The following is a 25,986-nucleotide window of genomic DNA, read 5'->3' as shown; positions in this document are numbered from 1 at the left end:
AAAAACAGACACATAGATCAATAGAATAGAATAAAATGCCCAGAAATGGACTCACAAGTATATGGTCAACTATTTGACAAAGCAGGAAGGAATATCCATTGGAAAAAAGACAGCCTCTTCATCAAATGGTGTTGGGAAAACTAGATAGCAACATGCAAAAAAAAGAAACTGGACCAGTTTTTTATACCATACACAAAAATAAATTCAAAATGGATGAAAGACCTAAATATGAGACAGGAAACCCTCAAAAATCCTAGAGGAGAACACAGCCTCTTTGTGACATCAGTCATAGCAACTTCTTGCTAGAGACATCTCCAGAGGCAAGGAAAACAAAAATAAAAGTGAACTATTGGGACTTCATCAAGATAAAAATCTGCACAGGGAAAGAAACAATGGGCAATACTAAAAAGTAGCCTACAGAATAGAGAAAATACTTGCAACATACATATCTGATAATGTGTTAGTATCCAAAATTTATAAATAACTTATCAAACTGAACACCCAAAAAACAAATAATCCAGTTAAGATATGGCCTGAAGACATGAACAGACATTTTTCCAAAGAAGATATCCAGATGACACAGGAAAAGATGCTCAACATCACTCATCATCAGGGAAATGCAAATCAAAACTACAATGAGGTATCAGTTCACACTTGTCAGAATGGCTAAAATTAACAATACACAAAACACCAGATGTTGGTGAGGATGTGGAGAAAAGAGAACCTCCTTAACATTGTTGGAAATGCAAATTGGTGCAGCCACTCTGGATAACAGTATGAAGGTTCCTCTAAAAGTTAAAAATAGATCTACCCTACAATATAACAGTTACACTACTAGATATTAATCCAGACGAAATAAAAATATTAAAAATATTGATTTGATGGGATATATGCATCTTGATGTTTATAGCAGCATTGTCAACAATAGCCACATTAGGGAAAGAGCTCAAATGTCCATTAACTGATGAATGTATAAAGAAAATGTGTGTGTGTGTGTGTGTGTGTGTGTGTGTGTGTGTGTCTATTTATATACATACATACATACATACATACAATGGAACATTAGTCATCAAAAAAAATGAAATCTTGCCATTTGCAACAGTATGGATGGAGCTAGAGTATATTATGCTAAGCGAAATAAGTCAGAGAAGGACAAATACCATATAATTTCACTCATGTGGAATATAAGAAATGAAACAGATGAACATAGGGAAGCAAAAAGAGAGGCAAACAATAAAACAAACTCTTAACTATAGAGAACAAATTGAGGGTTGCTGATAAAGAGGTGGGTGGGGGGATGGGTTAAAACAGTAATGGATATTAAGGGCACTTGTGTTGAGCACTGGGTGTTAAATGTAAGTGATGAATCACTAAATTTTATTTCTAAAACTAATATTACACTATGTTAAGTAACTAGAATGTAAATAAAAACTTGAATCTAAAAAAAAAAACTATAAAAAAGAACCCATCAGACCTGAAGAATACAATTGAAAGGAAAAAAATGTTAGAGGGAATCAAAGTAGATTAGAGAATGCAAAGAATGGATGGAAGGGTAGTACAAATCATTCAAGCTGAAAAGCAAAAAGAAAAAATTAAAATGATGATAGTTTAATAGATCTCTGAGACAACAAGCAGATGAACATTTGCATTCTGGGGGCATGGGATGCTTGAGGGAGAAAGGGGCAGAAAACATTCGAAGAAATAATAGCTGAAAACTTCCCTAACCTGGGGAAGGAAATACACATGCAGATCTAGGAAGCACAAAGAGCCCCAAGTGAATCCAAAGAGGTCCACACTAAGACATAACCATTAAAATGACAATAATTAAGGATGAAGAGAGAATCTTAAGAGCAGCAAGAGAAAATCAACTAGTCTTACGGGTATTCCCTTGTGTGTAACTCTCAGCTGATTTTTTCAGCAGAAACTCTGCAGGCCAGAAGGGAATAGCATAATATAGTCAAAGTGCTGAAGGGAAAACCTTTCAACCCAGAATACTCTACTTGGCAAGGTTATCATTCACAATTGAAGGAAAGACAAAGAATTTGCCAGACAAACAAATATTAAAGGTGTTCATCACCAGTAAACCAGGAATGTTAAAGAGACTTATTTAAATGGAAAAGAAAAGGCCATAACTAGAAGGAAGTTATGAAAGGAAAAAAATCTCACTGTTAAAAGCAGACATAAAGATAGTGGATCAGTCACTTGTAACTAGAGTGAATATTAAAAGACAAAAGTAGTCAAATCTACCATCTCTAAAGTTATTAGTTAATGGATACACAAAAGAAAAAGATGCATAATATGACACCAAAGACATAAAACTTTGGGACGGGAGAAACTAGTAAACATGTAGTGCTTTTAGGATGTTTTCAAACTAAAGTGACCATCCATTTAAAATGGACTACTTTATACAGAGTGTGTTTTATATGAACCTCATGGTAACCACAAACCAAAAATCTATAATAGATACTCAAAAAATAAGGAGAAAGGAATCCTAACATTAAAGAAAGTTATCAAATCACAAGGAAAGAGGACAAGAGAATGAAGGAACATATTGGAACTATAAAAACAACTAGAAAAATGTTAACAAAATGGCAATAAGTACACACCTATCAATAATTATTTTTTTTAAGATTTCATTTCTAAGTAATCTCCACACCCATTGTGGGGCTTGAATACACAATCCCAAGATCAAGTGTTGCATGCTGTACTGACTGAGCCAGCCAAGCAACCCTCAATAACTACTTTAAGTAGGCAAAAATGTTCCAATCAAAAGACACAGAGTAACTGAATAGATGAAAAAAGTAAGACCCATCTATATATTTCCTACAAGAGACTCACTTCAGACTTACAGATGCAGACTGAAAGTGAAAGATTGAAAAAAGGTATTTCAAGCAAATGGAAACAAAATGAAGCGGGGTAATAATACTTCTAGCAGGAAATACAGACATTAAAACAAAGACTGTAAAAAGGAACAGTGAAGGGCATAACAATAACAAAGGGATCAACCCAACAAGAAGATTTAACAGTTGTAAATATCTATGCACCCAACATAGGAACACCTAATTATATAAAGCAAATATTAACAGACATAAAGGGAAAAATGGACAGTAATACAATACTAGTAGGGGACTTTTAACACTCTGGTTACTTCAATGGAAAGATCATCCAGACTGAAAATCAATAAGGAAACAATGAGTTTGAATGACATATTCCATTAGATGGACTTAATAGATATATACAGAACATTTTATACAAAACAACAGAATACACATTTATTTCAAGTACATATGGAACATTCTCCAGGAAAGATGACAGGTTAGGCCACAAAACAAGTCTCAATAAACTTAAGAAGAATGAAATCATATCATGCATTTTTCCTACCACAATGGTATGAAACTAGAAATAGAAGGAAAAAAAGCTGGAAGAAAACCACACAAACACATAGTGGTTAAACAACATATCACCAAACAACCAGTGGGTCAACAAAGAAATCAAAGAGCAAAAAAAAAAAAAAAAACTAGAGACAAATGAAACTCATGGGTTCAAAATGTTTGAGAGGCAGCAAAAATAATTTTAAGAGTGCAGTCTATAGCAATATAGACCTACTTCAGGAACAAGAAAACTTATACACCCTTATACCTAAAGGAGCTGGAAAAAGAACAAAGCCCAAAGTTACGGAAGGAAGGAAATAATAAAGATTAGAGTGGAAATAAATGAAGTAGAGACTAAAAAAATAGTAGAAAAGATCAATGAAACTAAGGTGTGATTCTTTGGAAGGATAAACAAAATTGATAGACCTTTAGCCAGACTCATCGAGAGAGAGAGAGAGAGAGAGGACTCAAATACCCTCAGGATGAAAGAGAAGTTGTAACACCACAGAAATACAAAGGATTATAAGGGACTACCATGAAAAATTATATGTTAAATAATTTGACAACCTAGAGGAAATGGATAAATTCCTAGAAATTTACAAACTTCCATGACCAAACCAGGAAAAAATAGGAAGTTTAAATAGACCGATTACTTCCACCAACATTGAATCAGTAATAAAAAAACTTCCAACAAACAAAAGTTCTAGACCAGATGGTTTCACAGGTGAATTCTATGAAAAATAAAGAATTAATATCTATCCTTCAAAGTATCCCAAAAGTCTAAGAGGAAAGAATTCTTCCACATTTATTCTATAAGCCCAGCATTACCCTAATACCAAAACCAGACATAGATGCTACAAGAAAAAAAAAAAGAAAGAAAGAAAGAAAATTACAGACCAACATCCCTGATGAACATAGATGAAAAAATCTGTAACAAAATATTAGCAAAATGAATTTAAAATATATTGAAAGCATCATTCAGCATAGTCCAATGGGATTTATTTCAGGGATGCAAGGATGGTTCAGTATCTGCAAATCAATCAACAGGCTATGCCACATTAGAAAAATGAAAGATAAAAATTATATAATCATCTCAATAGATGCAGAAAAAGCATTTGATAAAATTCAACATCTGTTCATATGAACTCTCAAGAAAATGAGTACAGAGGGTATGTACCTCAATGTAATAAAGGCCATATACATCAAAACCACAGCTAACATCATACTCAATGATGAAAAGTTGAAAGCTTTTCCTTTAAGATGAAGAACAAGAAAAGATGCCCATCCACTCTCACCACTTTCCTAGCTATAGCAATCAGACAAGAAAAAAAAAATCAAAGACATTCAAATTGATAAGTGGAAGTAAAACTGTCATTATTTACAGATAACCTGATACCATATATAGAAAACCCTAAAAACTCTACCAAAAAGAACTATTAGAACTGATAAATGAATTCAATAAAGTTGGAGGATACAAAGTTAATATTCAGAAATCTTTTATGTTTCTAAATACTAATTATGAACTAGCAGAAAGAGAAATTAAGCAAACAATCCATTTACATCTGCATCCAAAAAAAAAAATACATAGGGATAAATTTAACCAAGGAGGTAAAAGACCTGTACTCTGAAGACACTGATGAAAGAAATTGAAGACAACAAATGTAAAGATATACCATGCTCATGGACTGGAGGAATTAATACTGTTAATATGGCCATACTACCCAAAGCAATCTACAGATTCAATGCAGTCCGGATCAAAATACCAATAGTATTTTCACAGAACTAGAACAAATAATCCTAAAATCTGTATGGAACCACAAAAGACAGCCAAAGCAATCTTGAGAAAGAAAAACGAAGCTGGAGATATCACAATGTCAGGTTTCAAACAATATTACAAAGCTATATTAGAATGGTACTGGTACAAAAACAGACACATGGATCAATGGAACAGAAGACAGAGCCCAAAAATAAACCCACTTATATAGTGAATTAATCTACAGCAAATGAGGCCAGAATATACAATGGGAAAAAGACAGTTTCTTCAATAAATTTTGTTAGGAAAACTAGATAGCTACATACCAGAGAATGAAACTGGATCACTTTCTTATACCATACACAAAAATAAACTCAAAATGGATTAAAGACCTAAATGTATAAAACTCCTAAATGAAAGCATAGGCAGAGGCATCTGGGTGGCTCAGTCAGTTAAGTGTCTGACTTCAGCTCAGGTCATAATCTCATGGTTTGTGGGTTTGAGCCCCACACCAGACTCTGTGCTGACAGCTCAGAGGCTGGAGCCTGTTTTGGATTCTGTGTCTCCCTCTCTTCTCTGCCCCTCTCCTGCTAGTGCATGCACATGGTCTCTCTCTCAAAAACAAACTTAAAAAAAAAAAGCATAGGCAGTAAACTCTTGGACATCAGCCTTAGCAATATTTTTCTAGAGGTCTCTCCAGGCAAGGTAAACAAAAGTAAAATAAACAGTTGTAACAATATCAACCTAAAAAGCTTTTGCACAGCAAAAGAAACTATCAACAAATGAAAAGGGAACCTAATGAATGAGAGAAGATATTTGTAATGATATTGTAAATGATGTATCTGATCAGGGGTTAATATCTAAAATATATAATGAACACATATATCTCAACACCAAGAAAACAAATAATCCAATTTAAAATGGGCAGAGGGCCTAATTAGACATTTTTCCAGATAAGACATACAAATGGCCAACAGACACATGAAAAAACGTTCATCGTCACTAATCATCAGGGAAATGCAAATCAAAACCACAATGAGATCTCACCTCATACTAGTCAGAATGGCTAGTATCAAAAAGACAAAAAATAGCATTGGCAAGGATGTGGAAAAAAGCAAACCCTTGTTCACTGTTGGTGAGAATGTAAATTGGTACAGCCACTGTGGAAAACAGTGTAGAGATTCCTCAAGAGATTAAAAATAAAATACCATGTGATTTAGTAATTTCAGTTCTGAGTATTTACCCAAAGAAATTTCAAACACTAATTTGAAAAGATATGTGCACCCCTATGTTTACTGCAGCATTATTTACATTATTTGCATTATTTACAATAGCAAAGATATGGATGCAACCCAAGTGTCCATAAAGAAGTTGTGATATTTATACACAATGGAATATTGCTCATCCATAAAAAAGAATGAAATCTTGCCATTTGTGACAACGTGAATGGACCTAGAGTGATGCTAAATGAAATAAGAGAGAGGAACACAAATACTGTGTGATAGCACTTATATGTAGAATATAAAAAACATAACAGACACGGAACTGGTTGTCAGAGGGGAGGGGATTGGAGGAGGAATGGACAAAAGACACAAAGCGCATTATGAGGTACAGACTTTCAGTTATAAAATAAGTCATGGGGATGAAAAGTACATCATAGGGAATGTAGTTAATATTCTAATTTTCTATGGTGACAGATGGTAACTAGGTGTATGGTGATCATTGCATAATATATATGAATGTCAAATCATTCTGTTGTAACCTGAAACTAATATTGTATGTCAACAGTACTTCAATTAAAAAAAATAAGAAAGGTGGTGATGTTCAAAGGTACAGAAACCTGAGCTCATTATCCAGCCTCCTTGATTACTAATGGTGTGGCTCTAGGCAAGTCTTTGTTTCCTCCTCTGCAACTGTAAAATGAGATTAATAGTTCCTACTCTATGTCACATAATTATTTTAAAAATCAAGTAAAAGTAATGTACATAAAAATACTTTGTAAGGTGTAAAATCTGAAGTATTACCATTATTCTTATAGAGATCCTTTCATTCAAGGAACGTCAGTAGGGCTTTGATTCCTCAACTCAAAATTACCAAGAGGAAAGAACCAGAATTATTTTCTTTTTAGTTTCCTGAGACTGGTGTATCTTCCATTGTAATTTTGTTAATGCCTTTGCCAAGTCACTCTTTGATTTCCATTATTTCTTTATATCAGTGTTCCTATTCTTAAATTATTCCTGCAGCCTCTGCAGCAGGAAAGAAGCAAACTGAGTAGTACTTTGGTGTATTGGGTCTTGTCTTCTGTGCTAACAGGACCTGTTGTCGTCACTCTTTGAGAGACAGATCTGAGATTGGGGTGTTGTAGCTACTCCCAGAAAAGCCTGAATCTGTAATGCAATGCCACGTGTGTCTGCTTTACTATGCTTGTTGCACATCTTAATCTCTGTAAAATTGTGACAACTTGCTGTTCTTATTTGAGATTTCCATTTAACCTTCTTCAAGTTCGTTGGCCTTTTTAGGTCTTGATTTTCTCATCTATAAAATTGGGATAAAAATTATACTTACTTCACAGGATTGTAAAGATTAAAAGAATAATGTTGGGTACACAGTAAAGGCTCAATAAACGTTAACTATTATTATCATTACTAATTTGATAAAGCATTTATTATTCATACATGATGAGAGTACAGTTTTACTTGGAATTGAAAACATTGGGACCTTTGTAGAGTTTTCTTAGCAAATAAGTAGCAGAATTGAAATGCCTACTACAGGCATTTTGCCATCATGTCAGACCACTAGGCTGCAGTGTTTACCTTACCTAGAAATAAATATGCTAAGTATTTGTTATGTTTCAAGTTGGACTTTCCTTAAAGATAACTTAATGTCTCTAATAAACATACTTTATCTGCATTTTGCAAACAACAAACATTCTTACCTCTTACCTATTCCTTATATTGAAGAAAATATTTTAAATGTTGGTCACTTTTGAATCTGCTAACCTCACAACAGTAATTTTAAATATCAACTACAGGTGTAGTCTAAATTTAATAACCTGCCTATATACCATGTACTAGGATTTCATATAATTGAGTCTGCATGAGGAAATTATATATCAAGTATAGATAAACTGCATATGTATTTATGCAAATTTTTCTTGGAGCTTTTAATCCGCCTCTGGAAATTTAAATTTATATGAATTTCCTAAGCTTTTAAAGTATTTATTTCATTTATGAGACATGCTCAAGTTTGTATTTTATCAACATTATTTTTTTTCATGTTAATAGTATAGAGATTCTTTCACTGGAATTTATTTTTTAAAGGTTTACTTGCACATTTCCTTATTTCTCAAAATATTATTTTAAATGGGCAACTACACTCTAATTTTTTTATGGTAAAGTATGTCTACTAAATGGAGAAGAGTTAGCAAATTTACTTATATGTTATCAGATTAAATCAGTTTTTCTGTTCTGACCAATGTTTTAAAATAATGTTCAAATTCACTACCATGAAACCTATCTAAGACACTATCCAATCACTGTCTCTTTATAGTACAATTGATTCTATCACAATTTTTAAGTATTCCTGTCTATAGTTATTTTTATAAAATGAACTTGTTTTCATAAAGTGTATGGAAACTAAATCAAAAGCTTCAAAAACATCTATAGATGGATACTTGGGTTGCATCCATATCTTCACTATTGTAAATAATGCTGCAATAAACACAGGGTGCATGTATCTTTTCAAATTAGTATAAATACTAGTACCGGAATTATTGGATCATATGGTATTTCCATTTTTTTTATTTATTTTTTATTTTTTATTTTTTTTTATTTTTTAAAACTTATGTCCAAATTAGCATATAGAGAAACAATGATTTCAGGAGTAGATTCCTTATCCCCCCTCCCACAACCCCTCCAGTAACCCTCAGTTTGTTCTCCATATTTATGAGTCTCTTCTGTTGTGTCCCCCTCCCTGTTTTTATATTATTTTTGTTTCCCTTCCCTTATGTTCATCTGTTTCTGTCTCTTAAAGTCCTCATATGAGTGAAGTCATATGATTTTTGTCTTTCTCTAATTTCACTTAGTATAGTACCGAGTTCCATCCACATAGTTGCAAATGGCAGGATTTCATTCTTTTTGATTGCCGAGTAATACTCCATTGTATATGTGTGTGTGTGTGTGTGTGTATACACACACACACACCACATTTTCTTTATCCATTTGTCCATCGATGGACATTTGGGCTCTTTCCATACTTTGGCTATTGTTGATAGTGCTGCTATAAACATGGGGGTGCATGTGTCCCTTTGAAACAGCACACCTGTATCCCATGGATAAATGCCTAGTAGTGCAATTGCTGGATCGTAGGGTAGTTCTATTTTTAGTTTTTTGAGGAACCTCCATACTCTTTTCCAGAGTGGCTGCACCAGCTTGCATTCCCACCAACAATACAAAAGAGATCCTCTCTCCACATCCTCGCCAACATCTATTGTTGCCTGAGTTGTTCATGTGAGCCATTCTGACAGGTGTAAGGTGGTATCTCCTTGTGGTTTTCCTTTGTATTTCCCTGGTGATGAGTGATGTTGAGCATTTTTTCATGTGTCGGTTGGCCATCTGGATGTTTTCCTTGGAGAAGTGTCTGTTCATGTCTTTTGCCCATTTCTTCACTGGATTATTTGTTTTTTGGGTGTTGAGTTTGATAAGTTCTTTATAGATTCTGGATACTAACCCTTTATCTGAAATGTCATTTGCAAATAGCTTCTCCCATTCTGTCAGTTGCCTTTTAGTTTTGCTGATCGTTTCCTTCGCTTTTAATAAAAAGCAGAAGCTTTTTATTTTGATGAGGTCCCAGTAGTTCATTTTTGCTTTTGTTTCCCTTGCCTCCGGAGACGTATTGAGTAAGAAGTTGCTGCAGCCAAGATCAAAGAGGTTTTTGCCTGCTTTCTCCTCAAGGATTTTGATGGCTTCCTGTCTTACATTGAGGTCTTTCATCCACTTTGAGTTTATTTTTGTGTAGGTGTAAGAAAGTTGTCCAGGTTCATTCTTTTGCATGTTGCTGTCCAGTTTTCCCAGCACCACTGTCTTTATTCCATTGGATATTCTTTCCTGCTTTGTAAAAGATTATTTGGCCATACATTTGTGAGTCCATTTCTAGGTTCTCTATTCTGTTCCATTGATCTGAGTGTCTGTTCTTGTGCCATCCATTTAAATTTTTTGAGATGTTTTCCAATGTTTTCCACATTGGCTGAACCAGTTTACATTCCCACCAATACTCCACAAGGGTTCTTTTTTTTCCACATGCTCACCAACATGGATGGACTTAAAGGGTATTGCACTAAGGGAAATAAGTCAGAGAAAGACAAATACCATATGATTCCACTTCTATGTGGAATCTGAAGAACAAAACTAATGAACAAGGAAAAAGCCTAGACGTATAACTACAGAGAACAAACTGATGGTTGCCTGAGAGGAAGGGTAAAGGGGGGATGGGAAAAAATAGGTGAAGGTAAGTGGGAGATACAGGCTTCCAGCTATGGAATGAATAAGTCATGGGGATGGAAAGGTATAGCATAGGGAATATAGTCAATGCTATTTTAATGGAATTACGTGGTGAGAGATGGTAACTATACTTATGGTGAGTGTAGCATAACATAAAAATTTATTGAATCAATATGTTACACACCTGAACGTAATGTAACTGTGTGTGTCAAATACACTGAAATTTAAGAAAAAAAAGTTTCAAAAACGAAATGCTTTAAAATGTAAAGGAATACTTGTCTAAACAATAAATGTGTTTGTTCCAAAAAAAAATTTCTGTAATGATTCATAAGAAATAGTTGCAAGGGAACTTCTTGGGAAAATGACAAGAAGAAGATCCTAAATTTACCTCATTCCATGGATACAACTAGATAACACCCACATCAATGTAAAAACCCAGAAAATGACTAAAAAACTGTCAGAATAGACTCTTCACAGCTAATTGTAGACAAGGGGCGGCAAAGAAGGTATAAAGGGCAGAGACATGGTGGGGAGCTAAAGAGACCCACAAGACTATCCTCAGGAGAGAGAGACCCTGCAGGCTCACAGAGGAAAGAGAAACAGACCGTCACACAAAACACTACAGTCATGGGAAACCCACATGGGGAAGACAAACCCCCACATTTTGGCTTTGAAAACCAGAGAAGCCTAATTTTATAAGTTCTTACAACCAGCAGGGCTTAACACTTAGAATGTTAAAATTTAGTGGGTTCTCTGGGAGAACTTGGAGGGTGGAGTCCCCACCCTTAAAGAGCATAATAAACAGCCAAACAGAGATACAGAATATAAGAAGCAGTTTGAAAAACACTTGGGGTATATCAGAAGGAGATTTATTTACTAATCTCAGTGTGTGCTGGGGGTGGCAGGGATCTCTAGGAGACTTCTCTAGGAAGCAAAAGGAGCTGGCAGGCACCACTTCCCTCCCCTGCCCGCCCCCCAGCCTAGATACATGACACCTGGGGGAACAGCTCAGTGCCAACACTCTCCACCTAACTTACTAATCCTCCTTTGCATTCTCCAGTGGACATGCCCCTCCAATATGCCTTTGGCTGGAGCCTATCCAAAGTGGTGCCACAAGCATGGCAGTGTACCAGCAGCTGTGTCAGGGACCAGCACCACTTCAAAGTGGTCCAGCTGGTCTTGGAGAGAGAAGAAGATAACCACAAACACCAGTCCAAATGCAGCCCCAGCAGTGGGCTGGGGGAAACCAGTTGGTCAGACTGCAGGCCCCACCCACCAATAGAAGCTCCTCAGGGGACAACACAGGGAAAGTGCCCTGTGCTACTGCATCTCTGGCAAATACCTGTTCTGGCTCAGCTGAAGCCCAAGGTGGCCCCAGACTGGCCCACTAACAACACAGGGATTGCCCTGTCCACAGCAAGCAGAGTCATTGCAGACAACTGCACTGAAGCAAAAGTGGCTCAACTACAATAGTCAGGCACAACAACAACATTCATGAAGCACCAGGTTCTGGTGAACAGGGGACCCTGGAATCCAGGGCACTACAGTACCTCTTCTTCACAAGGCCACTATTTTCAAAAGCAGGAGACATACCTGACTTTCCTAACACAATGAAACAGAGTTCAAAAAAATGAGACAGAAGAATATGTCCCAAATGAAAGAACAGAACAAAAATCACAGCAAGAGAGCTAAACAAAGTGGAAATAAGTCATATGCCTCACAGAGAATTTAAAGTAATGGTCATAAAGATACTTGCTAGACTTGAGAAAAGAGTGGAGGACCTCAGTGAGACCTTTAACAAAGATCTACAAAACAAAAAAGAATCAATCAGAGATTAACTCAATAGCAAAGTAAAAATACACTAGATGGAATAAACAGAAGACTAGAAGAAGCAGAAGAATGGATTGGCAACTTGCAGGAAAGCAATTAAGCTGAAAGAAAAAATAATGAAAAATGAAAATAGACATAAGGAACTCAGTGACACCATCAAGTGTAATAACATTTGCATTATAGGGATCTCAGAAAGAAAAGAGAGAGAAAAGCAGGCAGAAAATCTATGTGAAGAAATAACAGCTGAAAACTTCCCAAACCTGGGAAAAGAAACAAATCTAGATCCAGGAGGCACAGAGAGCCCCCAACAAAATCAACCTAAGGAGGTCTGCACCAAGACATGTAATTAAAATGGCAAAAAGTACTGGTTGAGAATTTTAAAAGCAACAAGAGAAAAGAAAACAGTTACTACAAGGGAAATCCCATAAGGCTGTCAGATTTTTCAGCAGGAATTTTGCAGGCTGCAAGAGAGTGGCATGATATATTCAAAGTGCTGAAAGGAAAATATCTGGTGCCAAGAATATCTAGTGAAGCTGTCATTTAGAGTAGAATGAGAGGGGGTGCCTGGGTGGCTCAGTCAGTTAAGCACCGACTTCAGCTTGGGTCATGATCTCACGGTTTGTGGGTTCAAGTCCCACCTCGGGCTCTGTGCTGAGAGCTCAGAGCCTAGAGCCTACTTCAGATTCTGTCTCCCTCTCTCTCTGCCCCTCCTCCACTCACCGTCTCTTTCTGTCTCTCAAAAAAATGAATAAAAACGTTAAAACGTATTTTTAGAATAGAAGGAGAGTTTCCCAGACAAACAAAAGTTAAAAGAATTTGTGACCATTAAAATAGCCCTATGAAATATATTAAACAGGACTCTTTGGGTGGAAAGGAAAGCCCATGAGCAGGAGTAAGAAAAGTAGGAAGCACAAAAGCAGTAAAATTAAGTTTATATGTAAAAATCAGGAGATTCACAAAATAAAAGGATGTGAAGTATGACATCATATATTTAAAACATGGGTGGGGAAGAGTAAAGGATGGGTTCAACTAAATATAGACTTAATATAGACTACTATATGCATAAGATGTTACATATATATACCTAATGGTAACAACAAGTCAAACACTAGTAACAGATATGCAAAAAAAGAGAGACAGAGACAGAGAGAGAAGGGAATCCAAGTATATCACTAAAGAAACCCAGTAAATCATGAGAGAATAAAGCAAGAGAATAAAGGAACAAAGAACTACTAAAACAACCATAAAACAAGTATCAGATGGCAATAAATGCAACCTATGAATAATTACCTTGAATGTAAATGGACTAAATGCTACATTCAAAAAGACAGAGTGAGGGAATGGATTAAAAAAAGCAAGACCCCATCTATATGCTACCTATAAGAGACTCATTTCAAACCTAAAGACACATGGAGATTGAAAGTGAACTGACAGAAAAGCATTTATCATGCAAATAGAAGTGAAAAGAAAGCGAGGGTAGCAATAGGCATATAATACAAAATAGACTTTAAAACAGATTATAACAACAGACCAAAAAAAGGACACTATATATTCATAAAAAAAACAATCCAAGAAGATATAAACAATGATAAATATTTATACATCAACATGGGAGCACCCAAATACATAAAGCAGCTAGTAACAAACATAAAGGAAGTAATTGAGAGTAATACAATAATAGTAGGGAACTTTAACACCTCACTTACATCAATGGATAGATCACCCAAACAGAAAATCAACAAGGAAACATTGGCTTTGGATGACACATTGGACCAGATGGATCTAACAGATATTCAGAACATTCTATCCTAAAACAGCAGAATTCACATTCTCTTCAAGTGCACATGAAACATTCTCCAGAATAGAGCACATATTAGGCCACACAACAAGTCTCAATAAATTAAAAGAGACTGAAGTCATAATACTATGTGTCTATTCTGACCACAACTCTATGAAACTAGAAGTCAGTTACAAGAAAAAATATGGAAGAAGACAACTACCTGGAGGTTAAGTAACATGCTATTAAACAATGAATGGGCCAACCAAGAAATCAAAAAGGAAATAAATACAGAGAGAATGGAAATAAATATAGACAGACAACGAAAATGAAAACATAATGGTCCAGAATCTTTGGGATGCAGCAAAAGTTGTTCTAAAAGGGAAGTTTAGAGCAATACAGGCCCACCTCAAGAAGCAAGAAAAATCTCAAACTAATCTTTCACCTAAAGAAACTAGAAAAAGAACAAACAAAACCCAAAACCAGTAGAAGGAAGGAAATAATAAAGATCAGAGCCCATATAAAGTACAGAAAAGCTAAAAAAAAAAAAAAAATCAGTGAAACCAGGAGCTAGTTCTTTGAAAAGATCAATAAAATTGATAAACCTTTAGCCAGATCACGGGAGGAAAAAAAAAGTGAGAGGACTCAAACACATAAAATCAGAAATGATAGAGGCAAAATAACAATCGACACCACAGAAATACAAAGGATTATAAGAGAATATTATGAAAAATCATATGCTATCAAATTGGACAACTTAGAAGAAATAGACAAATTCCTACACACCTAGAACCTCCCAGAACTGAATCAGGGAGAAACAGAAAAATTGAACAGACTGATTATCAGCAATGAAAATGAGTCAATAATCAAAGACTCCCAACAAACAAAAATCCAGGACCAGACGGCTACACAGGTGAATTCTACCAAACATTTAAGGAAGTTAATACCTTGTTCTCAAAATATTCCAAAAAATAGAAGAGTAAGGAAAGCTTTCAAATTCATTCTAGGAGGCCAGCATTACCACGATATCAAAATCAGATAAAGACCCTACAAAAAGGAACTATAGGCCAAAGCTCTGATGAACATAGATACAAAAATCCTCAACAAAATATTAGCAAACAGAATTCAAAAATACATTAAGAAAATTATTCACCATGATCAAGTGGGATTTATTCCTGGGATGCAAGGATGATTCAATATCCACAAATTATCATCATCGTGATGCATCACATCAACAAGACCAAGGATAAAAACCATATGATCACTTCAGTAGATGCAAAAAAAAAAAAAGCATTTCACAAATCATAACATGCATTCATGATAAAAAGTCTCAACAAAGTAAGTTTACAGGGAACATACCTCAACATAATAAAGTCTGTATATGAAAAACCTACAGTTAACATCATTGAACTCAGTGAAAAACTGAGAGCTTTTCCTCTAAGAGTAGGAAAAAGAAAGGATGTCCACTGTCACCTCTTTTATTCAGCATGGTACTAGAAGTCCTAACCACAGCAATGAGACAAAAAGAAATAAAAGGCATCCATATTGCTAAGGAAGAAGTAAATCTGTCACTATTTGTAGATGACATGATCCTATATGTAGAAAACCCTAAAGACTCCGTTAAAAAACTGATCAATGAATTCCATAAGGTTGCAAGATACAAAGTCAATATATTGAAATTCATTGCATTTCTGTACAGTAACAATGAAGTAGTAGAAAGAGATAGTAAGAAAACAATCCCGTTTAAAATTTCACCAAAAATAATAAAATACCTAGAAGTAAACTTAACCAAGGAGGTAAAAGAACTATACTATGAAAACTATAAAACATTGATGAAACAAAGACAACATAAACAAATGGAAAGATGTGCTATGCTTGTGAGTTAGAAGAATTAGTATTGTTAAAATGTCCATACTACCCAAAGCAATCTTCAGATTTTAATGTAATCCCAAACCAAATAGCAATATCATTTTTCACAGAACTAGAACAGCCCTAAAATGTGTATGGAACCAGAAAAAAAGACCCTGAAATAGCTAAAGCAATCTCGTGAAAGAATAAAATTGGAGGTATCACAATCCCAGATTTCAAGATGTACTACAAAGCTGTGGTAACCACAACAGTATGGTACTGGCATAAAAATAGACACACAAATCAATGAAACAATAGATAGCCCCAAAATAAACCTGCAATCATGTGGTCAATTAATCTTTGACAAAGGAGGTGAGAATATGTAATGAGAAAAAGATAGTCTCTTCAACAATGGTGTTGGGAAACTGGACAGCTACATGCAAAAGAATGAAACTGGACTACTTTCTCACACCACACACAAAAATAAACTCGAAATGGATTAGGACTTAAATGTGACGCCTGAAACCATAAAAATTCTAGAAGAGAGCAAAGGGAATAACCTCTTTGACATTACCCATAGCAACATTTTTCTAATAATGTCTCCTAGGGCAAGGGAAACAAAAGCAAAAATAAACTATTGGGACCCACCAAAATAAAAAGCTTCTGCATAGCATAGGAAACAATCAACAAAACTAAAAGACAGTCTACTGAATGGGAGAAGACATTCACAAATGACATGTCTGAGAAAAGGTTAATATCCAAAAAATATAAAGAACTTAATGCAACTCAGCACCAAAAAACCAAATAATGCAATTAAAATATGGGCAGAAGACATGAACAGATAGTTCTCCAAAGAAGACATCCAGATGGTCAACAAACCCATGAAAAGATGCTCAACATCACTAATCATCAGAGAAATGCAAATCAAAACCATAATGAAATATCACCTCACACCTGTCAGGATGGCTAAAATAAAAAACACAAGAAACAACAAGTATTGATGAGGATGCAGAGAATAAGGAACCCTCATGCATTGTTGGGGGATTACAAACTGGAGCATCCCCTTTGGAAAACAGCATGGAGGGTCTCCAAAAAATTTTTAAAAAATAGAAGACCGTATGATTCAGTAATTCCGCTATAGGGTATTTACCCATGAAATATGAAAATGCTAATTCAAAAAGATATATGCAGCATTTATGTTTATTGCAGCATTATTTACAACAGCCAAACTATGGAAGCAAGCTGTTTATTGATAGATAAATGGATAATTGAGGATGTGGTATATATATATATACACAATGGAATATTACTCAGCCATAAAGAAATAAGTCTTGCCATTTGCAACAGCATGGATGGACCTAGAAGTTATAATGCTAAATGAAATAAGTCAGAGAAAAACAAATACCATATGGCTTCACTCATATATGGAATTTAAAAAACGAAACAAATTGAAGAAAAAAAGAGACAAACCAAAAAACAGACTCTTAATTACAGAGAACAAACTGATGATTACCAGAGGGAAGGTGGGTGGAAGGATGGGTGAACTGGGTAAAGGGATTAAGAGTACACTTAGCAAGATGAGCAGAGAGTAATGTGTAGAATTGATGAATCACTATATTGTATACCTGAAACTAATAAAACACTATGTTATTTATACTGGAATTTAAAAAGTTTTTCAGTTTTTTGGGATAAAGTTGGGTAAGGTGGGTAACAGGAGGCTTTTTCATTTTAACTTGTATCTGTATGTAATCTCATTACCACATTGCTATTTTTTTTTTTTTTAACCTCAACAAGGGTTAACTAGCAGGGAGATTCTGGACCTTATTTTTTTCTATTAATACTAACTTTTATTTAGAATAGAATAGTTTGCAAATATAAAAAATGAAAATGGCTAGTAATGACAGATGTATCAAGTTTCTTAGACAATGACAAAATCTAGTTTTGTTTAGATAAGTAAAAACTGATAAAGCCTTTACTCTTACACATATATTTTTCAAAATAAAATATTTTATAGTGTATCTGTATGATGATGTTATTATTAACCTTTGGTTGTATCTTCCTTCCAGCAATTTTACCTGCTCAGGAATGGAAACCTCCTCTTCCTGCTTATGATTTTCTAAGTATGATGGATGCCGCAGCATCTCAACATCCCACAAGGAAAGAGCCTGAGTGTACAAAAGAAACTAACATGCAAAAGAATGATAAAAAACAACATGAAGAAAAATCAACAATCAGAAAAGAACCAGTTGAAACACTGAGAATAAAGCATTGGAATAGAAGTAATTGGTTTAAAGAAGGAGACAAATCATTTAGGCATGACAATAAAGAATTGTGATGCTCAAAAGAGTTATGAGCTGGTTTCATAGGGCTGTGGAGAGCTTTACAAAGTCTTTGTAGCTTATTTGGTAGACTGAAGAATTTATTATAAATTAATACTAAATCACTTCCAGTCTCTAGGCCATTGTTGTCCAATGGAAATATAATGTGAGCCATATATGTAACTTAGAATTTTATAGTAGCACCTTTAAAAAAAGTAAAAGCAGATGAAATTAATTTTAATATTTCACCAAGTATACCCAAACTAGCTCAGTTAACATAAAAATTACGATATTTTTACATTCTTTTTTTCTGTCAAGTCTTCAAAATCCAGTGCGTTTTTCACCCTCACTATGCATCTCCCTTCTGATGTGGCTAGTGACTGACTACTGTATTGGAAGTTCAGCTCTAGACAAAAACTGGTATAATTAATTTAACTTGGGTCTAGCCATGATATATTTTGAATTAGAATAAAAATTTAACTCTAGGTTAATCATAGTTGACTTCAGAGTGTTATCATACAGCTGGAAGTTGTATTTGCTTTGTTGTAGACATGATGTTAAAACCAGTGTTTTTAAACCAAGGAGTTTTGCCCCAAGGGGACATTTTGCAATGTCAGGAGACATTTTTGCTTGTGACTAAGGGTATTACTAGCATCTAGGGGTGGGTAGAGGCCACGGATGCTGCTAGATACCCTATCATGCATTGGACAGCCCCTCACAACAAAGAATTATCCTGCCCAAATATCAGTAGCGCCAAGGTTGAGTAATCTTGTTTGAAACTAACCTGTGGTAGAATGTTCTTATTCTGCTTAGTTATATTTGAAAAAAATCTTGGATATTAAAGATAAATACATATTAGGTGGTCTTATCCCAATTATATCTGAACACAACCATATCTTTTATTATAAATTCTTTTTTATATTTTTGAACAGTAATGAGATAACACTAAAAAGGACTCAGGATGAGATGTATACACACACACACACACACACACAATTATGTACATTATAGTTATGTATGATAATCTATATAACGTATGTTTATAATATATAAAAATGTATATAAGAGAATCTTAAAACCTCTTAATTCTACAAGTTATATTGCTAAGTTGAAGAGAATTTAAACATTCTGCTATCCTCTTCACAAAAAGGCTCCCCGATCTAAGCCATGTGTGAAATGTACCTTTGTAAGCTTTGGAAAAATCAATTGGTCTCCCTCATCTATATAATGGAGAGGAGAAGCCATAGAGCCTCATCTATATAATGAGAGGGAAAGATTAGCCAAAAAATTAATTTTTCATTCCAAAAGCACTTACTTGTCAGGGTTATCTGTTTGTAGCAGTTTGTCTCATTTTTGCTTGGTGCATATTTTTGAGACATTTGTTGAGAACATTGTACTTTGTGCTCCACTATATTTCTCCCTTTTAATACATCCTTGGGGTATCTGGTTCTTGAAATTTTCTGCACATACAGTTTGCCTAGTACAATTGGGTTCATAAATAGAATCTTAAAAAGCAAAAATAGCTATATTTCATTGTAACATAGATCATTTGCTACTGTTAGCACCCCCTTCTTGATATTTTTCCTGTAGCATGTAATGGATATTATATCAGTTCATTCTCATTTGTTTTGATTTCTAACATGCGAGATATGAGAATGAACTCTAATTATAGTTGTAGCAATAAAATAACACTAGCCTAACCATTAGAAAATGCTAATTAACTATAAGCACACAGAAACATAAAATCAATTATTGTACCATACCCAATTTGACAGTTGTTGAGATGTTCTTTTAATAATTTCAAATAAAGTATCTAGATTTCAGGCTACCTATGTTCAAAAGCTTCCTTTGACCTCCGTCATGCCCTCCGTTGGACCTGTATCAATGGATACTGTATTATCAATTGACCTGTATTACCCTGTATCAATTGGGTTTCTTTGGTTGCAGGTAACAGAAACTTAAGCAAAATGGGAATATTGGGTAATTCAGAGAGTTAGAGGAAAAATTAAGCCACATTTTAAGAAGATGGGAACCAAGGCTGTTCTAGGATCAATGTATGAGAAACTAACAGCTCAGTGATGAATCAGTTCCAACTGCTTTTCTATCTTTTGTGACTCAGGGCATCCTGGGAAACTTGGATAGGGGAAGAGTGGGCACTTTAGTTGGGAGCCCTAACCAGACTTTCACAATGCAGAAGAGGTAAATCTCACAAAAGAAGTCTAGATTCTGGGGGCACGTGGGTGGCTCAGTCAGTTGGTGTTCAGCTCTTGATTTCAGCTCAGATCATGATCTCCCAATTCATGAGATGGAGCCCTACATCAGGCTTTGCATGACAGCATGGAGCCTGCTTGGGATTCTCTCTCTTCCTCTCTCCTGCCCCTCCCCTTGTGCTCTCTTCCTCAAAGTAAATAAGTAAACATAAAAAAAATAAAAGAAAAAAATCTAGATTCTGTTTACCAGAAAGTGAGAGTGAATGTAGTGAGTTTTCTCACAACACCACTTGCTGTTCTTCTATCTGTTCTTTGTATCCTTTTCAGGGTTTTCTGTCATATACTCCTGTTCATTTTTGAGAGCTTCAAAAGCCCTCTCTCTAACACCAAGTGGTTATAGTTTTCCTAAATGTCGCCCCCCCACACACCCCGGTCTTCTAGAAGACTTGGTGGCCACTTCACATGTACATTCTGCAGAATGTCTCTCATGAATCAGATTCTTTCACCCTCTCTGGCCTCACCTATGCTGGAAGGTCAACATTCTTAGTCCATTGCTTCCAGCTCTGTGATGAAACATCCCATGGACAGTTTTTCAAAATTCTTAGAGTTCCTCATCTGAGGTTATGCTGCTTTAAAAAGCTAAACATGTACATTAGCAGAACAATAGACTTTACAAATCAGTAAGTATCTATCTTTGGCAATAGAACGTAATCAAATAGGTATACCTTGGGAGCTGTGTCTCCCCTTAGGATGTAGAAAGCTGCAAGAGAATGTTACCCCATCCTAACAACAAGAAATCATAATTAAAAATTTTTTAATGTTTATCTATTTTTGAGAGAGAAAGAGACACAACATGAGCAGGGGAGGGGCAGAGTGAGAGGGAGACACAGAATCTGAAGGAGGTTCCAGGCTCTGAGCTGTCAGCACAGAGCCTGATGCAGGGCTGGAACCCACAAACCACAAGATCATGTCCTGAGCTGAAGTCAGATGCTCTAACAACTGAACCACCCAGGTGCCCCATAAATCATAATTTTCCTTAACACCCATCAAATAAGGTAACCAAAGGAACTCAACAAGACCTTTCAAGGGGAGACAGGATACATGAATGGTTTCCCCTTTGGCAGAGAATAGAATACTAAAGCAGAAAGATATATATATCTTTGGAAGAGTCTAAGATTTTACTTTACCTTCAAATTATAAGTTAGTGTGCCACAGTTTCCTGAATCAGAGAAAAAGGACTTTATTACTCACTGTAATAGCATTTATCAGAGGGTCAGTATTTGTACTAGATCTCTGATCCCCAATCCCACAGTGCCATCAGAAGAGGGCCAGGTGAAACCTATATAGGCAGGGGGTTGCACTGCAAGGGAGGAACCCTGAGCTCAGAGAACCTAAATATTTTGTAATAGGTATTAAGCATGCTTGCCCTCGAGGGAGACATCTTTATGATAGTAGACAGTAATCAAACCTATCTGTATTTTCCCAGGCTGAAAAGGTGGTCCAAAATGAAGTCAGTGCTTCTATTCATAAATCACTTGGAAATAGGAGACCCTGGAAGAATTGTCTTCCAACAGGAATCACCTGAATTTTTAGAGTATTCTTTAAAGGCCAAATGTGGATAAAATATACCCTTAGAATAAGTGGGAGCCCTGATATGACAGTAATTAACATTCATTTACTCAGGGTTTCCTTCCTATAAATCTCCACTGGGTACTAATGAGAACCCCTAGGGAAGGAGCTTGGTAGGAAGAGATCCCTCAGGGACAAAACATGCAGGTAATGGTTGATGGAATGGTATTGCATGACAGACGTGAAACACTACTCACTTCCTCAGACCTTTCTCTGGTATAAGAAAGCAATTAGACACTGGTGGAGACAGAGCAAACCTTCCTGTATCCAGGGCCCATTGCCTCTGGGGAAGGGGTAAGTACAAAACTTTTTGCCCTTGGAGAGAGGCAGAACATCTCTTAGGCCCAGGATCCTGCCCCAATACCAAGCAGAAATCTATTACTGGGAGGACATAAGAACACTTCTATCCAAGAACGGTGAGTAGTGCCTCTGCCACGTTTAGCTGCCATGGGGGAGGAGCCAGAAATTCTGAGAAGGTACTACCACAGGTACCAAGTACACAGACCCTACCTAAGTCTGAGAATGGCCAAGGAGAACCAAGAACTTCTACCCCCACCCATTATCAGCTCAGTATGAAATAATAAACAATAGCAGTTTGTGACTTTGGGAAGCACAAGATTGTGGGATGACACAGGCAACCAGGGCTTGCTGAAAGCTGAGGGTAGAGCCAGGAAATAAACCTCTGGCACTTGGGTCCGACTCCAAGTACAAGATGACAGCAGCCCATCCCTAAAGGAACACACAGACCATAGTACGATAAAAGTAAAAATAACAAAATCAAAACCAGTTTCAACTGACTAGATTTGCTCAGACCTTCACACTAATGGCCAGGTGTAGACATTATTCATCTCTCTATACTAATCTCCACAGATGTCTGACATTCAGTCAAAAATTCTAAGACTAAAATGTCAGAAAAAACCCATTGTGAAGAGATGAAGCATGATGGAACTAAACTCAGAGACTCCCAAATATTGGAACTGTGAGGCTGAGACCATAAAGTAACTGGGATTGAGGTGTTAAAGGATTTGATGGAAAAGATGGACAACCTGCCTGAACAATGGTAAATTTTAGCTGGGATGGAAATGCTAGAGATGACAAAACATGCTACAGCAATGAAGAATGCCTTTGGTGGGTTCATCAATAGACTTGGCACAGCTGAGGAAAGAAGTGGAATTTGGAAATAGGTCAGTGGAAATTACCCAAAGTGAAACACAAAGAGAACAATAATAAGTGAATAAAACAAGACAGATGAATCAAAACCTGGGGGATAATATCAAACAATTTAACACACATGAAATTGGAATTCCAGGAGAAAAAGAGACAAAGCAGAAGAAGTGGCTGAGAAATTTCAAAAATTAGTGAAAGACAATAAATCACAGATCTAAGATGCTCACAAATCTCCAAGTAGGATAATTTACAAATAAAACACCTAGACACATAATAGTCAAATTACTAAAAAACAAAGATAAAATCTTGAAGCTAGGCAAAGAAACAGATTCCCATCCTTGTTCCCTCTCTTGTTCTCTCTCACTCCTTTTTACAACTCTAAAAAAAAAAAATAGGAGCCATACAAAATCAGGCCATAGGTTGGATTTGGCCTGCTGGCCATAATTTGCCAACCCCTAGTCTAAAGCAAAAACTGGAACAATATATTGTGAGATTCACACATATATAAAAGTAAAATCTATGACAATAAAAAAAAATCTGACAATAACACAGCACAAAGAATGAGGGAAGAAATTGAAATATAATGTAGTAAAGGTCTATTTTATGTGAAGTAGTATAGTACTATTTAGAGGTAAATTGTTATAAGTCCCTGAGCAATCACTAAAAATAAAAAAAAAAGATACAACTAAATAATAAAAGATAAAACTAACTAGAAAATAATCCAAAAGAAGGCAAGACTATAACAAAAATAGGACAAATAAGAAAAAGCTGACAAAATGATAGAGTTAAATACACACATAGCAATACATATATTAAAGTAAATGGTCTATACACCCCAATTCAAAGGCAGAAATTGTTAGAGTAGATTTTTTTTTTTTTGAGAGAGAGAGAGAGAGAGAGAGCATGAGCAAGGGAGGGGCAGAGGGAGAGGGAGAGAATTTTAAGCAGGCTCTATGCCCAGTGTGGAGCCTGATGTGGGGCTTGACCTCATGACTGTGAGATCACGATCTGAGCCAAAATGAAGAGTCTGGCACTTAATCAAATGGGGCACCCAGGCACCCCAGTCAGAGTAGATTTTAAAAGAATTCTATACTTTACAAAAAAACCCCAACTTTAAACATGAAGATGTAAATAGGTTAAAAAATAATGAGATGAGATATAACTTGGAAGCACCAATCAAAAAAGATAACTGGAGTGGTGGCTATATTAATATCAGGCAAAATAGACCAGAATAAGGACTTTTAGCCTGAATAAAGAAGCAGGTTACATAATGACAAAGAGGTCGATTCGTTAAGAGGATGTAACAATTCTAAATGCACATGCACCTAAAAAGAGATCTTCAAAAGCTGATAGAACTGTGAAGAACAGACAAATCCATTAAATAGCTCGAGACATCAACACTCTCTCAGTAATTGATATAATAATAAACAGAATATCTACAAGGGTCTAAAAGACCTGAACAATAATTAACTTTACTTAACTGACATTTACAGGACATTCCACCTAACAAGAGAATACACATTCTTTTTTTAAGTGCACATGAAATATTCACCAAAGTAGATTATATTTTGGGTCATGTAATAAATCTAAACTAATCAAAGAGATTAAGCCATATAAAGTTTGTTCTCTGGCCACAACAGAATTAGACTAGATATCAATAATAGAAAGATATTTGGGAATTTTCCAAACTTCCGTAAATTAATCACTGTTCTTCTAAATAGCCATGAGTCAAAGAAAAATTCAAAGAATCAGACAAATTTTGAATTGAATGAAAATAAAAAGCAAACATATTAAGATGTATGACACAGCTAAAACTGGGCTTAGAGGGAAAGATATAGCACTAAATATCTAGATTTGAAAACAAGGATCTGAATAATCTAAACCCCTATCTCAGGAAACTAGAAAAAGAGGAGCAATTTAGATCCAAAATAAGAAGAAAAAAAATTTTTAAAGGTAAAAGCATAAAGCAATGAATTGAAAACAGGAAAACAACAGACTACAATTAATGAAACCAAAAGCTAATTTTTTTAAAGATGGTCAATAAAAATGATAAACCTCTAGCTAGAGCAGTCAAAGAAAAAAGACACAGACCACCAATATTAGGAACAAGAAAGGGAACATCACTACAGATTCTATAGACATTAAAGAGATAGTAAGGCAATATTATTAAGAACTTAATATAATAAATTTGGTAATTTAGAGGTGGGCTATTTATTGCCTGTTTTGTAAATAAAGTTTTATTGGAATATAGCACTGCATATTTGTTTACATATTGTGTATGGCTGAGTAGTTGTAGCAGAGACCATGTAGCCTGCTAGCCTAAAATATTTGTTATGTAGCACTTAAAAAAAATGTTTGTCAACCCCTGACTTAGATGAATTAGATAAATTCCTTAAAAGACCCAAACATCAACTCTCACTCAAGAAGAAATAGGTAACATTATTTACCCTATATCTATTGAAGAAATCGAATTTGTAGTTTAAAATGTCTCCACAGGAGTGCCTGGGTGGCTCAGTTGGTTGAGCGCCCGACTCTTGATTTTGGCTCAGGTCATGATCCCAGGAGCCCTGCTTCAGGCTCTGCAC

At 35.5% G+C, this 25,986-nt stretch overlaps 1 protein-coding gene across 5 annotated transcripts in view; it reads left to right on the top strand.

Moving 5' to 3' along the window:
- Window positions 1-20,223, top strand: part of TXNDC16 (thioredoxin domain containing 16) — a 143,016-nt gene extending 122,793 nt beyond the window's left edge. For 3 of the 5 annotated variants that reach the window (XM_053224461.1, XM_015080118.3, XM_015080117.3), the window contains one exon: window positions 18,144-20,223. In XM_053224461.1, coding sequence (XP_053080436.1) covers window positions 18,144-18,412 — 269 coding nt within the window. In that variant the 3' untranslated portion in view covers window positions 18,413-20,223. Of the gene's footprint in view, window positions 1-9,539; window positions 14,345-18,143 lie in introns of those variants that run through there. The other 2 variants (XM_027065715.2, XM_053224462.1) reach the window with 2 other exon arrangements.
- The last annotated feature ends 5,763 nt before the right edge of the window (window positions 20,224-25,986 follow it).

Source organism: Acinonyx jubatus, chromosome B3 (genome assembly GCF_027475565.1).
Source record: "Acinonyx jubatus isolate Ajub_Pintada_27869175 chromosome B3, VMU_Ajub_asm_v1.0, whole genome shotgun sequence".
NCBI classification, from domain to species: Eukaryota; Metazoa; Chordata; class Mammalia; order Carnivora; family Felidae; genus Acinonyx; species Acinonyx jubatus.
The sequence above is the reverse complement of the archived record's forward strand: the minus strand, read 5'-3'. Positions and strand labels throughout refer to the sequence as shown.